The following is a 17598-nucleotide window of genomic DNA, read 5'->3' as shown; positions in this document are numbered from 1 at the left end:
TATGTAAAAAACAAAGACCAAGGGATTGTCCACAAACTGGTTAATCGTCTCCTGAGTAATAAAAGTTGAAAAGTTGCATAAACTAATCATGTTCCTTCTCTGCTAATAGAGATGTTTGTTGATTTGTTGCTCAACTTGATTATTACAAGTCATCCTTTGAAAGTTAATTCATCTAGTTGATGGCTCCTCAAACTAAACTGCCCTGAGATGATTAAGCCTAAATTTAAAATTAGTTTAATATTTTTTGAAGCTTTGATAATTTGTTCTTTATTCAAGTAACACGTATTTCTTTGTTAATTTTTTCTTATACCTCTATAGAGAATATTCTCATGTGGCTTATTTTTCTAGTACAGAAAAAACAAGCTCAATTATTAAAGCCAGGCTTATACTTAGAAAGCAGATAACTAAAACGGCTATCTTATAATTAAATTCCAAAGTAACCTTCAATAGTCGAATAATCAAAGCAAGAAAAATCATTGGGCTTTGCTACTCAATGTAACTTAAGTGCCCATATAATTTTTCATTTTGCTTTACTAGAATAAACTTTGATGGGGGGATAGCCACTCTTTAAATGAGTTTAAGTGTAAATGACTTACCAGCAGTTACACAATCTAGGGCCTTTAAAAAAACTTGAATCAAGTCCTCCTAATTCTAAGGTCCACTTTCTCTCCAGAGTGCCTTTATGATTTCACATTAAAATAACTTCTGATAATTTCATTATTAGAAGGTAGCACTAAAAATTATGATACTCTTCAAGCCAAAGTTTTTAAAACATTAATAATTTGATATAATTGTTGCTTGTCCTTCATTCTCAAAGAGGACCATAACTTCAGGGAGGTGATAACCATGACATACAAGTGAATTGGATTTAGGTGAGGGAAGGCTTTCTAAGGTCACCTACCTCACTTTCCCCTCGAGTCATCTGTTACAGTGGCCAGATATAGATCAGAATGACTGGAGATGGCCCTGAATGCTATAGGAGACTTTGCTTTTTTTTAAACTAAGACCTTTAACTGGTTTCAATTTGACTGAAGCCACACCCATTGGGTGATTTAAGCTTGGAGCAATTGGCAAAGAATAGCCTCTTTCACTTGGTCTCTCCCCCGTTCTCCCCAAAAAAAAAAACCCAAAAAGCTAAATAAATCTGGGAGGAGACCTTCTAGGTTTCTGGCCAAAACTGAAATGATTGCTATTTACATTCATAATCTAGGTCTAATGGGACACCAACGATGACCAACTGGGGCTTGCCCTGGAATCTATTGTTGGCCAATCTATGAGTCGATTGGTTTTGGTTTAAAGCATGCACTTTAAAGAAATCTAGCCAGTAAACCCCAAGATATCTTTGGAGGGCTCTGCAATCCCCAAAGAGCCTCAGTAGGTAAGGTTGTGATACTCTCTGTAGACAAAGGGAGAGAAGGAAAGGAGAGAGTTTCCCTCCTTCCTATTTTGAAATACTTTTTAGGACAATATCTAATTTTCTGTAAGTATTGACAATTCAGTATAGTCTCTAACATGTAAATCATACTTCAGCTTCCATCATGGTCTGAATGATTTTGGTGCTGTACCTGTCACAGCTTGTCCTCTGGGTAATCGGGGGGGAACCAGATATAGGACAATAGTTGTAAATGTCATAAATAGTCATAAATTTTAGAGTCGTGGGAAACCTAAGAATTTCCTAAAACAGGAAATTGCATTGTAAAAATATGGTGACTTTGCATAAAAATATTGCACTTGTAACTTAATGTTAGCATTATTTTCACTTAAAATTTTTCCTCCCCAAAATTAATAGCTTGCATTAGTTTTCATAACGTCAAATATACAAATGGCATAATGAAGTCATGTGCTTGACTTGAATTAGAAAGACTTGTGTTGGCCTCTATGTGCCTCAGTTATCTCCCTAAATCTAATCTACCAAGTCATAGATGGATTGTAATTTTCTTGGTTAGAGAGAATTCCTGCACCAGAACTTCCCCCTCATTATTGCCAGTGCTCCTTCAAGTATTCAGTATATAAACTATATAAATTTCAGCTGAGTTGCAGAGAGAACTATTAAGAATAGAGATTCCAGTGTAAAATAGCTGTAAGCTTTACCTTCATCTAACCTAGGAGGAAAAACTTTTAGTAATTAATCAGTTCTCAAAACACCATGCATTTGGTAATTAATGGAATCAATAGATAAGTGAAAATGAGCAGATTTAGGAAAAAAAAATTTAAATTCATTCATCTTTTATCTGTTCATTATTGTATTGTACATATAGTACTTCTGAGATAAATTCATTAGTTACTAGAATATTGGAGGTAGTTATTTCAAATTTCAAATTATTGGAGGTAGTTATTTCAAATTATCAAAATTATTTCAAATTCTATGGAGGTTTAAGTACTATATAACAAACAAATTTCCAAGCTTGGTAAAACTGTCATTAACAGAGTAATTGCATTGATTCTTCTGGGGAGAGGTTATTTCTGGACCTTGGCGAGAAGAATGTTTCTTAACATGAAAGTTTAATGAGTTTTAATTTAATTCAGATGTATAATTGTTTTATGTCTTTATGTGTATATTGGGAACATAGGTAATCTGAGAATTAATTCTCTTTGGAGAGTAATAATATTATAATTAAACATATATAGAGATACTGATAAATATAAATTGCTACCTCTGGTGGGGAAAATGGAGATAAAATATCCAAGAAACTTTCTTTACTAAAAAACCTTTCAGGAAGTAAACATTTAGCTGCCCACAAAAACTTCTAAAATAAATGGGTATGTGAGTCATCTCTTATGTGCTAATTAATTCAATAGTAGTTTTTAAGTATAAACCTTCAAAGTTGCTACTGGTTCTATACTTTATTGTTCAGTCGAGTGTGTGTGTGTGTGTGTGTCTGCATTTGATGTTCTCTTGGAAAAGATATTGAACTAAGGTTCTGCTGATTCTAGGGTTGGCATTCAGTAGATCACTTAGCTATCCCCAGAAATATCTAAGTTAAAACATGACATATATATATATATATATGATAAAACTTTGGGCTTTCGATGCCAAATATAATTGATCTGAAGATAATAGGGAGCCTATGGAGTTTCTTTTACAAATTGGTTTAATGATATATTCTTGGGCTCTATGCTATAGGTAGCCAACCTGAATCCCAAGGACCTCTCTTATACCTTAAAGGATTATGTATTTAAAGAGCTCCAAAAAGATTGGCCGGGATACAATGAGATAGACAGACAGTCACTGGAGTTAGTGCTATCTAGGTAAGTTGCTTTGTTGCTTTTTAAGGGGAAGAATAAAATTATGACATTAAACATTAGCTATTGTCATTATTATTATTTTTTTTTTTTGGCTGAAGCTATTGGGGTTAATTGACTTGCCCAGGGTCACACAGCTAGGAAGTGTTAAGTGTCTGAGACCAGATTTGAACTCGGGTCCTCCTGACTTCAGGTCTGGTGCTCTATCCACTGTCCCACCTAGCTGCCCCAAACATTAGCTCTTCATGTTGTGATTTGGGGAGATGGGGAGGAGAAATAAGGGCAAACTTTCTCTGTAAAATCTTGATTAAATCTCTAGTATAACCTGGGATGTGTGTTTCCTTTACAGAAAATTAAATCCATCTCCTCAGAATGCTACCAGCACCAGCGGTTCAGAATCTCCTATATCTTCTAGTAAAGATGCTGCATCTTCTCCTTCTCAGGTATTTCATAAAATCATAGAATGTTAAAGAGTTGAAAAGAATCTTGCAGATCACCAAGTCTAACTCTGATTTGTAGAAAATGAAGAAACTGAGGCACACAGCGGGGCAGATGAAGGCCTCAGAGCTTGGAGAGGGGCCAGAGCCAGGACTAGGACCCAGATCACTTGCCTCCCAGTCCAATGCTCTTCCCACTCCCAGTGGTATCTTAACAGGAATGCTTCACTTTTATCCTCTGTTGCAATAGACAGATTTTTGTGGTGGTTGATCCAAAGCTTTAACTATCATAATAGGATTTTCTTCTATTTAATAATTGAATGACTCTCAAGTCCCTTTCAGCCCCATAATTCTGTGATTTGCTGTAGGAAAGTTAATCTTAACAAGAAACATGTATAACATGTTTTTTTTTGGGGGGGGGCCTGAGGCAATTGAAGTTAAGTGACTTGCCCAGGGTCACACAGCTAGGCCAGATTTGAACCCAGGTCCTCCTGGTTAGGAGCACCTCCTGGTGCTCTATGCACTGCTCCACCTAGCTGCCCCTTTTTAAAACCTTTTTAGGGACTTTCTTAAAAGCCTTAAAAAAGGATCATAAAGAAAAAGTCATTTTAAAAAAGTATTGGTGTGCCACTACTTAAAGAAAGCAAAATGGTGCCAGTCTAGAAGGTGGCTCTTCATATTACACAAGTTACTTGTTATATAAAAGCATTCATCTGAAAATTATTTTTTAAAATTAACATTCTTTACTTGAATATTTAAATTAAACTATATTCTTCTCCTTCGATATGGGCTGACCTACTGGTGCAAATTACAATCCCTCAATGCCTCATCCTGATTGAGTCTCACTCATTTCTTTCTTCTTACTTAGATATAGATAATCCATTCACTTTTTTAGACCTCAATTTTTATATCCTTTTTTGGAAAAGAAAAATAATACCAAACAAGTTTGTTTTTAGTATGTTTATAGGTTCAAAGAAAACATTTTTCTATATGTTCTAGGGATTGGGGAAAACTTTGAACCTGAATAGAATTTTTCATCTGCTTTTTTTCTTACAAAGTTTTATGTAAAAGGATCACCATTATTAGAAGTCTGTCACTGAATAGAAGGAAGCAAAGAACCATTTGCCATGCCTTTCACTTCCCAGAAGTCAGTAAAATTGTAATTTCTCTGAACTGGGGTATCCCAGAGGATTTCCTTTCACATGGAATTATTCCCCAATGAATTAAGCCTAATCCAGAGAGAGAGATCCGAACAATTCTGGGTTAAATAAGAACCAGTCTGCCTAAGGTTGAACTTAATCTATTTCTGCCCAAGACTTGTAAAGCTGCCTAAGGTTAAACATAATCTGTTCCTCCACAAGACTTATTAAGCAGTCTTGAACAAATTTGGTCATTTATTCTTGGCAGTTGACCCAGATCCTTAGGAGTACTGATGACCAGAATAAACCTCCAGCTCCCAGCACACATGCCTAGGACTGGGAATAGAAGTGACCTGTGGTAAAGAGTAATGAAGCATGCCTTGCGTTTAATGGCAGCTGTTAATTCATCCTCCTCATTGTCCCAGGAGTTTAACTTCTCCAGTCTTCTGAATTTACCTTTAGCTATTAGACGTTGGAGGGGGAAGCATAGGAGAAAAGAAAACTTTTGTGGCTTTTTCTCTGACTTGGTCAGAACTTTAACCACATAGCAAATAACTCTGATCTAATTATATACTGAGAATGACTTGATACTTAATGGTGTCAAATAGTGTTAAACTATTTGAGAGAGTAGATGAATGAATTGGTTATTCTTTGTGTTACACATGGGATCTCCAATATCATATTACATTAATTTTAAACTTATACATTGAACCATCTTGATTTTTTTTTTTTTAATTTATAAACCTCCTTTATATAGTAGAGGAGTTCTTAATCTTTTTTGCATTATGGGCTCTTTTGGCAGCCTGATGAATCCTGAAGCAGAACCTTTTGCAAAATGGTGTTTAAGTACCTAAAGAAAATAGGGAATTTTCTCTTAAGAGATTAATAAAAATAGAGATGTCATTTATATCTCACCCAGCTTCACCAGTTCTCTGGAATTGATCCATGAACTCTATTGGGATTTGTTGATCCTAAGTTAAAAACTCCTACTGTAAATGGATCCATCTATAACTTTGTCAGTAGATATTCTCCTGGTCGATTCAAGATCATTTGCTATTATTTTTTTATGTCACTTAGAGCTCTCTTATAACCTAGACAGTTTAGTGGTGGCGTGAAACACTATACATATTAGGGTCAGAAGTACTTGACTTTAAATATGTCCTTACTAGATATATAAGTGCATTATTTAACTTCTCACTATAAAATGAGGGGTACATATTTCCTAGGGTTGTTGTAAGAATAAACTGAGATTCAATATTTGTAAAGCACTTGTAAAACACACTTGAAACAATAATATATTATAGTAATTTAGTGACAATATTTGAGTAAAAAAAGTGTTTCAGTAAAGATAGGTACTTAAGAAATTACTAGTACAATCATTTTTTGTATAAAATAATATGAGCCATAATATTCATTTTAAAGATGGAATATTTTCATACATTAGGAGAGATTAAATAAGTATTGGCTTTGTTGAATTTTGCCAAGTCTTATTAGTTCCTACAGGGTGAAATGGTATAAATTGATTCCTCCTCATATTGTCTAAAACCAGGTCAACTGTACCAGCAGAACTGAACTACTTTCTTTATTTAGTGCTATTACTCTGCCCTAAGATCTCTATGACAGGCATTTACGGAAATACGTTTATCTGATCAAATGAATCTATCATTTCCTAAGAAAAAATGTCTATATGAACCAGATGCTAAATGGCCTCACATTTATTTTTTATTGATGCTGAGGCTTGAGAAAAGTTAAAAGTTTTACCTTTAGTATTAAGTGGTTTGAGTGAGGCTATTGTACTGGACATGCATTAATTTATTTAAATTTTGTGGGGGGGGGTTCCTTATTTTTTTCAGAAACGCCCATTGGATTCAGATTTCATAGATCCTTTAATGAATAAAAAAACTCGGATATCTCACCTAACTAATAGAGTTCACCCAACATTAAACGGTCATTTGAATTCCACCCATGAAAAAATTGCTGTGGCTCCACCACCACCACTACCACCACCACCTCCTCCACCACCACCTCCTCCTCCTGCAGCTGCCGCCACCCCAACTCCACCACCTCTTCCTTCAACCCACCTTCCAGTTTCAAATCCTCCTCAGACTGTAAATTCTAACTCCAATTCCCCTAGCACTCCAGAAGGCCGGGGGACTCAAGATCTACCTATTGACAGTTTTAGTCAAAATGGTAGCATCTTTGAGGACCAGCAGGACAAATATACCTCTAGGACTTCTTTGGAAATCCCACCACCTGATTCAATCCTATTGAAGTGTCCAAAGCCCATGGAAGAGAACCATTCAATGTCATATAAAAAATCTAAAAAAAAATCTAAAAAACATAAGGAAAAGGACCAAATTAAAAAACAGGACATTGAGGAAAAGGAGAAAGACCTTAAGACAAAAGAGGAAATTGCCAAGTTAAATAACTCCACTCTGGATTCAAATGAAGGTATTTTTTTATTTTATTTTATTTTTCTTACAGCTTTTTATTTTCAAATTGAAATAACAATAGTAATGCGCAGTTTTAAAACATTAATGCATGCTGGTGGGATTCTCAGGATTACTGGTTCCTAATAAACTACTGTCCCTAGTATTGGGGGGAAAATGGGGTGGGGTTTCTTTTTTTTTCCAAGTGATCTCCAGTTCTTTAAGACATTATCTTGACCACATTTTTCTCTTATGGCAAATTATAACTTTTTTTTTTTCTCTATGATTTTCCTTAAATACTTTTTTTTAAAAAAAGTCTTGATTCTACATGTGAAATATTTAATAATAAAACAATGGGATTGATTCTGTTAGTTCTCCCAAGAATGTCCTTTAGGACATAAGAGTAGATCTTAAGTGGAAACATTAATCAATAAGAAATCTTTAGTGCTTCTCTGCCAGAAAAGGATCTTGCCAGAAAAGGATCTATCTATTAGGATTAGAATTAAAGGTGAGAAAATGTTTTTTTTAAATATTTGGAACCTTAAAATTTAAATTTTAGGTTAATGACAGCTTCACTCAGAATCTTGCCAATTTGTTGTTATTACTTTGTGCAAATGTTTTATAACAATTGTCAAATTTACATGTTCTGGCAAGACCTTAAAATGTAAGAAAAGAAAAGAAAAAAGTAGATAGGCTAAGAAGTCTCATTGAAAGAAAACATTAAGCTAAAATGCTATAATTCCCACTGTTTTCTTAAAGTGCTTTCTTGAAATCACTGCATTAAACTTAAAAATCAGATAATATTACTTCAGTGTTTTGCTTTTCAAAAAGAAATACCAGCCTTGTTGAGTTACTTGTCTTAAGAGTTGAGGTCAGGCTTAGCCCCCAAAATAGAAGAATCCCAGCCCATCTTGTAGGTAATTATAAATGCAGGAGATGACTAAAGCAAAATTTCCCAGAAAAATACTACTTCTGTCAAGTATATGAATAAGATTTTAAGGAGTATCATGTTTTACTTTCTATATTTGTATATAGAGCTGAAATGGTACAACTCTTAGTCTAACTTTTTTTGGCTATATGGTGCTCTTATCAGGGGAAAATATACAGAAATAAGACAGTAGGATCTATTTGTAGTAAAATTTATCATTAACATGAACTTGGGTATAATAACATGTCTCAATGTATGCCCTTTAAAGTACTTTCAGACTCATAGCATGGTAAGTCTGAGGCAACGACCGTCTTTCCCAAACCCACAATATTTAAATAGACAGATAAAAAAGGGGCAGTAACCTCAGAAGTTCAGGATTCAGAATTCATAAGTCAGATCTCTGAATATATGCTGTCTCCTAACCTCTCCCTTTGCCTACAAGGCTTAATCTTAGTGTGGAGGGTCTGGAACAATTTATTAATTAGGGACACCTATTTAATTAGAAGACAACACTTTTTCAACACTTCTGAGAAAAGTCAACTTTTAGCCAGATTCGATGTTTTCTCAAGAATTGAGTAGAAGGCATACTCCTTTGTCATACTTTCAGTCAGTTTGAACCTCCAAACCGTGTTCAGATATCTTTAAGAACTTACAAAGATTGCATGTTCTCTAAGGAGAGGGGAGAAAAAGAAATAAATGGATATGAAATCGCAAAGTATTCACATTTATTTTGCAAAGATTTAAGTTTTGCCAGCAAGCAATGGTAGTTTTAGTTTATTAGCCTCACTTTACTTTGGGTGGCACAAATTTACCTATTTAAAAGAGCCACTAAACATGCTCTGTGAAGATAGTTTACACAAATGGAATACTGTGGGGATTTGACACACTTTCGTAACAGTCCTCGGGGACTTGCACATTATTTTTCTTTCTTTTCTTTTCTTTTTCCCCCCAAATGTGTTTAGGTTAATTCAGTATGCATTGGGTTATAGCACTGCCTTATTTTAAGTGTCTTAAAACTGATGGGAAAACTTCTGACACAATTCATACTCCTTCCTCCTCATCTCCCCCAAAAAGGATAGCAGTAAAAATACAGTGACTAAAGCAGCCTGCTACTTCACATTATTGTCTTCTCTGTCTTGTTCAAATCCCATGAAAATTAGATGTTGATGTAAAACTTGTATCTTCAATTGTTTGACTGCATCTGCCACCACAGTATTTGAATGCTGTGCAGATGCCACAACTTTTCTTGGAATAATAGAAGATTGACCTTGGGTTAAGATTGGATTCCTTTATTGTGCAGACACTGCAGTAGCCAGTGCACTTTCAACGCCTGGTTTTGGCCATGGCAGAGCTTGTCATATGGCCTCTATTGTTCATGTTCAATTGTATTCCTTGCTCACTGTTGCTTATTGAGGTAGCAGAATAGTTTCGAGGAAGAGTGTTCTGGGTGTTTCTGATCTGGATTAGAATTTGAAGTTTGTTATAACCATGTTAAATGATGAATATAATAAAATTCTGTTTCTTCATAGGAGTTAAAGAGGTTTGCCCTGCCTCCACAGATCCTTCATCAACTATTGAACTACCAGATTACTTGATGTAAGTTGAAATGTCTTCCACCAAAGAAAGATAGTTTGAGGCTTAAAAGTCTGCAAATTTTCTCTGCATGATTTTCAAATCAGAAAATTTTAAAAGGCGTAAAAATTAAAATATCTGGACAATTCCCCCCCTCAAAAGACTACCTCTAAAAAGATATTTATAAAATTAGTCCTGTCGAGTAGCTTTCTTAGTTAGGCGTATAGTACTTCCTCATCCTTCTTCTGGGCTATTCTTTTGTTCAATAGCATTTAACACATAAGAATCCTGTTCTTTGTTCCCATGGATAGACTAAACATTTGAATATGGAAGAATTTAGCTCTCCAGTACTTCAAAGCTGACAAGTCTGACTTAGGGGGGGACAGTCATTTTCTGGCTTATTGGTAAATGTGGAATCACTGGGATTTATAGCATGCTTTTTAATTATATAAAGGACAGTAATATATTGTTTTCTTCAGATACTGGAACATAGATTTAGAGGTGTGTTCTCCTTTTAAGATGGCGAGAATATTAAAATTTGAACAATTCCTTTATTCATATGTATACATATATATACACATATGTGTATATAGACACAAGTATGTGTATTTGTGATACAACATGTTAAAATGATGAATTGGAAGTGTTATAATAAGCAGAAATTATGACTTGGAGACCTCATTCTGCTTTCTTTAGTATCATAGGTTCTGTTGGAGTAGAAAATAATCAAGAGCAAGAGGATGGAGAAATTGAGTCAGGCAAACCCTCTTCCAAATTCATAAATATTGTATATTCATAATGCATGAAAAGCTAAATGGAATTAGGACCTTTACTATTATTAGAATCTTATGTTAGATAGGTCATGCTTTTTGTGCTATCCAGATTTTCCAAAAGCACTCTTTCCTAAAATATAATATATCCTTAGAATATTTTAAAGTTGTTTTTAATAAAATTATTGCATTGTTTTGAGAATCAAATTTAGTTATGAATGATGATTCCCTAAACCCTAAGATGATAAATTTAGAGCTGAAAGGAATCCCATAGGTCTTCTAGTCCAGAGATGTCAAAACTTATGGCTTACAAAGCTCCTGAATACGTCCAAGGCCAGATAAAAATGCAATTGGGAAATATTTAACCAATAAGTAAAAATACAGTAAAACATGCACAATGCTAACATGAGGTTTTCTAAGTCAATATGTATCTCACATTGATACAGTTTAGTAAACTGTATTTGAGTTTTATAGCCTTGTTCTAGTCTAACTCTTATTTTATGAATAAGGAAACTGAAGGAAGTAATATAACTAGTAAGTAGTAAACTGGAATTTGAACCTAGTTCCTTTCACTCTAGATCTAGCATGCTTTCCATGGTAGTTATTATTTATATAGGTTAAAAAAATATATATCCCTTTCATTTGAATTAGTATATGATTTAGAGCTCTGTTGAAAAGCCTATATATATATATATATCTGCCTAGATTAAATCGGCTACTTCACAATGTTTGCTGAGTTGACACTCCAGTGCGTTTGACAGTCAGCAGTACTCTCTGGTGAGGCAGCATCTATTCCATGGCTAAAGAAGATGCTTTCTTGTAACAGCAGAAATTGCTCTGTTATTTAAAAAGTTGGCCACTCATAAGGGCATGATGGTATTATATCCTAAATTCTTTTTTTTTTTTTTTTTTTTGATTTACCATAAATTTTTCCCCCAAAAAGAAATCACATTTTAAGTAACTCTTATAGTCCCTTATAGATCAATTAACTAACATTTTTCATATTATAAATTAAATATTAATGAAGGACTTCTTGTGTCCCAAGCATTGTGCTAGGCACTGAGAATTAAATTCCAAAAGTGAAATACTCTGCAAAAAAAAAAAAAAAATATATATATATATATATATATATACCACATGATAGATGGGGTTAGGAGATGCTACAAAGAGAAAATCAAGAAAGGCTTCTTGAAGGAGATGGCACTTGAGCAGAAGCTTGAAGGGAACTAGAAACCAGAAAGTAATTAGCCCAGAGCTGGCAAGTGAGAAGGAGAGACAATGTCTAAGGAATGGAGGGAATGGGTGGATGCAATTCATAGATATAAAAGTAAGAGTCGAATAGAGATAAAGCCAGCCAACATGGCTACTGTTTTGAGTAAGTGAGAAAGGATAACCTGTAAACAGTAATCCTGGAAAGGTAAGCTGCAGTCAGATTAGGAAAGCTTTAATAACAAATAGAAAAGTTTGTAATTTGTCATAGTGGGAGAGAGTCATTAGCACTCCTGAAATTAGGGTCGTGATATGGTCCAACATATGCTTTTAGGAATATAAACTTAACAATTTTATGAACAAAGGAAAAACTTGGACTGGAGAATCAGAAAGCAAGTGTGTCCAAATGAGATGTGATAAGGACCTAAGTTATCATAATTTTGTGATATAAGAAAAAAAGACAATTGATATGGGAAATATTCAAGAAGTTAATCAATAATGTCTGACAGAAATGCCCTGGAAATGTAGAGGGGAAGATAAGTGAGAGTAAAGAGTTGAAATTCAAGTACATGTGAGAAGGACACCCAGATAGAAATATCAAGCAGGTAGTTGAAACTGCCTTTGTCAGAACTCAAATGAGAACTAAAGATGAGAAATGGATATGGAGATTTGGGACTTGTCAGCATAGAGAACATTGAATATATGGGAGCTGAATGAAATCACTAAGTAGAGTGAGAGAAGAGACTCAGGACAGAGGTTTTTAAATAAATTGACACAATGGGCATGGAATTGAGAGATTATCAATCCTACAAAGAAAATTTAGAAGAATCCATTCTGCAGGTGTGACTAGAATCAACATAGGCCACAGTCAGAGAAGAGTTATTTATCTATAAGGACTTGAAGGGCGATCAACTGTGTCATTGTCAAGTTTTCTTTATCTCTACTTTCTGTGGACAAAAATTAGTAGGCAAGTAATTCCACCATAATCTAAGAATTTTTAACCCTGATAAACATTTTTTATAAGGATGTATAACTTAGCAAAGTGGATGTAAGTTAAATTGCCTCTTTTCTATTATCCCACATCCCACCCCCCAGTCTTGCTAACTTAATAATAGCAAAGTATCTCAAATACTGGTTGTCAAAGAAAAGAAAACAAAATAAAAATCAAAGAATAATTATCCTCAACTTAATCATCTCCAGAAAACTGGGAGTTAACTCCAAGAAGCACAATTTTATTTTGCATTTTTCATTACTGTTTATTATTTGCTCCAGTATCAATATAAATGTCATTCTTTAACATAAAGATGAGCCAGTTTCCTTTTTTAAAGAAATTTTAAGGAAATTATTTTCCATACTTACATAGAAATTATAAAATAATGACAAGACCCTAAACTGTATAACTAAACATAATGCTATAGTAAAATAAAAATGCAATCTAGTTTAGGACCTTTTCCTAATGGTTTGAAATCATTAAATAAAATAACTTGAACTTTGGCTGAAAAACATGGATCTAACAAGAGATAAATATTTTAAATGATAAAATATTACTAAACTTGATGTTCACTGTAGCCATTTTACCTATTCTTGATATTCCTAATGCTTTTTTTTTTTTTCCTGGGCTCATGTGCAGTCGAGGCAGTCCGCTTGCAATAAACATTAATTTGCCCCTCCTTTGGCAGTTCTGGCCAGCAGGATGACTTGAAATTGGCATGGCCATGCTATCTCAGTTACACTCAAATTAAACTTGGATACCAACTCAGCATGAATAAAAATACTAAGTGGACCATTAAATCAGTTCCCTGTAGCATCTGTGATATATCCATTACTAGGAAATCAATAGGATCATGTAATAAATGGAGTTAAATGTAAATTAAGACATTTTCCTGGGAAAGCATACTAAAGTAATCTTATGGTAGGGAATGCAAGAAACTTATCTTGAAATGTATACTGCTGACTTCCAAGTAAATCACCAAACAGTGTGACATGTGTTTTCAAAAAAATTAAATCAACAGTCAAAAAGTCCTAGTTTTGATTCCTCTGAATCTATATCAAGGATGATTATAGTCCCTGTGCCTGTCTACCTCTCTGCTTAGGAGAATTGACTTTGTTTTATTGCTGTAATTATTAAATGAACTATAAATAACATTTCTTTTATGTCCTATGGATATGTCTGCAAAAGGGTTATGATTAAGATACAAACTTAGACCTTACAAAATACTCCCAGCACCAGTAGTTCTTAAAGATCTAAAAGAGAACTTCTTTTGTGAGACTCCTTAACTATTTTGGGACTCTGGCATTCTGGTAAAGCCTGTGGATCCCCTCTCAGAATAATGTTTGTAAATGAATATAAAGTAATACACAGATTTGTGACTTTTTAACAAAATAAGTTTTTATTAACATCTTTTTGAGAAGGGAAAAAAATCAGCACTACTGATCAATACATTGAAAAGGTACAAAAATAACTTCTATTTGTAACAGTTGGGGACTCAAGAGTGGAGAATGTCTTCTCATATATTGTCAATCAAGTTATTTAGCCATTTCCCAGTCAATGGACATCTACTTTGTTTCCAGTTCCACTTACAATTTCAGTTCTAAGATGCTACTATAAATATCTTGGTATTTTGAGGGACTTTGTTTTTGTTAATGACTTCAGTGGGGGATAAGCCCAGTAAGTTTTTATTTCAAAAACTATGGACATTTTAAATCGCTTCATAATTCCAAATTGCTTTCCAAAATTGGGTGTACCATTTAAAGCTCCACCAGCAATGAATTAATGTACTTATCATTCTATGGCCCCCTCTAACATTGTGTGTTACCTTTTTGGTCAGAATGTGAGGTGAAAATTAGGGTTGTTATATATTGTATTTAACTTTAACATATTTTACATTTATTGGCCAACCTGCCATCTGGGGGGAGGGAGGAGGAGGAAAGAGGAGAAAAATTAGAACAAAAGTTTTTGCAATTATCAATGCTGTAAAATTACCCATGCATATATCTTGTAAATAAAAAGCTATAATTTAAAAAAAAAAAAAGAAAGAAAGAAAAGAAAATTAGGGTTGTTTTGACTTGCATTTCTTTTATTATTAGTGAGTTAGAGCACTCTTTGCTGTGGTTATGAAGACTGCAATTCTTTGATTCCTTATGTCTCAGTGTGTCAGACCTGTGATTATAGTAGTGGTAGTCTGTTTTGGGGGGAAAAGTGGTTTTAAGAGAATAAATCTTGTTTAAATTTTTTTTTTTGCCTGAAGACATTTTAATTCTGACACCAAATTGTTATTAATGATTTTGATTGGATTTCATTTGAGCCCTTAAGCTTTTGTAGTTTTTTCTTAGAAGCATGAAAATGGAAGTTCTCAAAGATGTTTGTATTTTTTGTTTTTTTCCAAATATTTCTATAAGATCTTTGGTTGGAATGATGATGCTTATATTTTTTAGATATTTTGCCTTGTAATTTTAACCTTCAAATATTTTTTATTAGAAAATATATTGCTATTGTCTCACATGAGCAACGCCAGAATTATAAAGATGACTTCAATGCAGAGTATGATGAGTATAGAACTTTGCATGCCAGAATGGAGACTGTCGCTAGGAGGTTTATTAAACTTGATGCACAACGTAAGCGTCTTTCTCCAGGCTCCAAGGAGTATCAGGTAATAAATGGGTGGACTTGCTCTCATTCATGTGACTAAACTTTTTGGTCCCCATCTTCCATCTCTAACTAAACAAAGCAAGCCCACTATCAGAGAGCCTCAGCCCTTCGGCAGTGCTCAAAGAGTGGCTGACCATCTGATGTTTTACCTTAATATAAAATTATAGAGACAGTATGTAATTCAAAGAGTTATTTAATGGAAAAATTATTATTAATAAACATGTTGAATTCCATTCCATGAATGGAAGGAATGTGTCCTTTTTAAAGTTATATTAACTCTTTGAACTCATAATATTTAGGTCCAGGAGAGAAGGTACCTCCTTGGCATGGATAAAAATGAGTTTTTATATCCTTCGTAGCATTCATAGTATGTATGCTCTCTATCCAAAGCCTGCAGCACTTGAAGAAAACATTACCAATTAGGAATTACATTTTTTCCATTTGTCACCTAAAAAGAAAATTTTAAATCATCAAAACATTTATGAACACAAATAACTATTAAAAGTTTACCACTATGTTTGATTTAACTTTTTTCAGGTTTAGATTTAATTGCTCAAATACTTGTTTGAGTTTTATTTATTAACCTCCCCTACTGTAGGCTGAGGGGAGTATCTAAGCAATGTCACATCAGAAATTTGTTCACGTAGTGAAAGTGTATGTGTCCAATTGGTGTTGTGTTCATGACTCCTTTTGCTTCTTTTCCTCAGTAACAAATATTTTTTAGATATGAATTCTTACTAAAGTTCTTATTAAATGTTCCTCTTCATGTCTTACCAGCCATTGGCCTTCCTAGCTCATGGCTCCTCTGTCATTTACATGACACGTTACACACTGATCAGAAATTGTCGTTAGTATACTACTGTGACAATTACATTATAAACATGTTGATTTAACATTGTGTCCTCCACAATCTAATACTAATCTACTGTTCCTATCCTTCATCTCATACTGTTCTGTTCACTTACTCAGTGGTCTAACCAAGTTGAACTATCCCATTTTCATCTTGGTATCTCCTGTCATCTTGCTTGTGTGCTTGCCGTCACTCCATGGTTGAAGTGCATCCACCATTCCCATTTTACCCTTTTTGAAATAATTCCCTATTTTCATTATCCTAATCATCCATCAATTGTTGAGCCTTTCCTGATCTCCCTATAACAGAAATTTCTAGATTTCTCATTGCCCTATGTCTGGATCTCTTCTTTGCCCTTACTCAAATTCTTCCTTGTGTCATTCTACATGTTCTCATCATTTTCACCATTAGATAGTAAGCTCCTTATTGTGTGAGGTACTGTGTCTTTGCAACCTCAATACATAGTGTATGAATTGCACATTGTAGGCATTTAATATTTGTTTACTAACTATGGAGACTCACATATGTTAGCACATATATCTTTTCTAGGATTATTCCTTACTATATCTTATATATCCATGTATATAGATACGTGGAATCACTTTATCCTCACTTCAGTGCCACTGAAACGAAAAATTTAGTAAATGCTTAAGACAATATATAATATGAACTATGAAAATAAATAAGCAAATAGCATAAACTCATTGTGGCTTCAAATTTAACCTTCCCAGCCCTTGTTCAAGCTATCAAAGTCATTGAGCTCTTAACTTTTACTTCAAATGATAGTATTATTATTATCCCACTTAGGAAATCTAAGACATAAGTACTTGAAGTGTTTCCCATCCCTTTGGCTAAAGGAATCCTTAGTTCATAAAAAAAGGATCCAGTTAAAACTTAACTCCTCCGTCCTCCTTAAGTAAAGCAGTTAGCATATGTTTTGTTGCGTGGCCATAAAATGCATGTAAAATTATGACAAAGTGGAATAGATGAGAATAGATAAATAGTATAAGTCTATTCTTCCCCCATGGAAGAACTTGAAGGTTTATGCACTAGAGATTCATTATGTGATAAATTTAACAGGGTTTAATCTGTTGCACCATTTTTACAGGATTATTCTGAGTTAGGCAGTGGAGATGTGTTTTCATTTCCTTCTGCATTGTTATTAGCAAGTTTTACAATGAAATTCAATTCTTGCCAATGACATCAATTTTTCAATCTTGCTGAAGAATTTTACCTTTTGTTCTAATTTCAAAACTTTTGTTTGTAGAATATTCATGAAGAAGTCTTAGAAGAATATAAGAAGATCAATCAGGTAGGAACAATCGGTATTTTGCTTTCTTTTCTGTAGTAAGGAAGTATTATATATGTTTCT

The 17598-nt window shown here is 33.9% G+C and overlaps 1 protein-coding gene across 1 annotated transcript in view; it reads left to right on the top strand.

Annotated features, from left to right (window-relative positions):
* Positions 1-17598, top strand: part of ELL2 (elongation factor for RNA polymerase II 2) — an 82212-nt gene that overhangs the window by 61047 nt on the left and 3567 nt on the right. The window contains exons 6-11 of the mRNA XM_031967874.1: positions 3125-3249; positions 3593-3686; positions 6673-7270; positions 9706-9772; positions 15206-15377; positions 17494-17538. Of these exons, the coding sequence (XP_031823734.1) occupies positions 3125-3249; positions 3593-3686; positions 6673-7270; positions 9706-9772; positions 15206-15377; positions 17494-17538 (1101 nt within the window). The remainder of the gene's footprint in view (positions 1-3124; positions 3250-3592; positions 3687-6672; positions 7271-9705; positions 9773-15205; positions 15378-17493; positions 17539-17598) is intronic.

This window comes from Sarcophilus harrisii, chromosome 1, assembly GCF_902635505.1.
Source record: "Sarcophilus harrisii chromosome 1, mSarHar1.11, whole genome shotgun sequence".
Lineage (NCBI taxonomy): Eukaryota > Metazoa > Chordata > Mammalia > Dasyuromorphia > Dasyuridae > Sarcophilus > Sarcophilus harrisii.
This window is presented reverse-complemented; position numbering and strand designations above follow the sequence as displayed.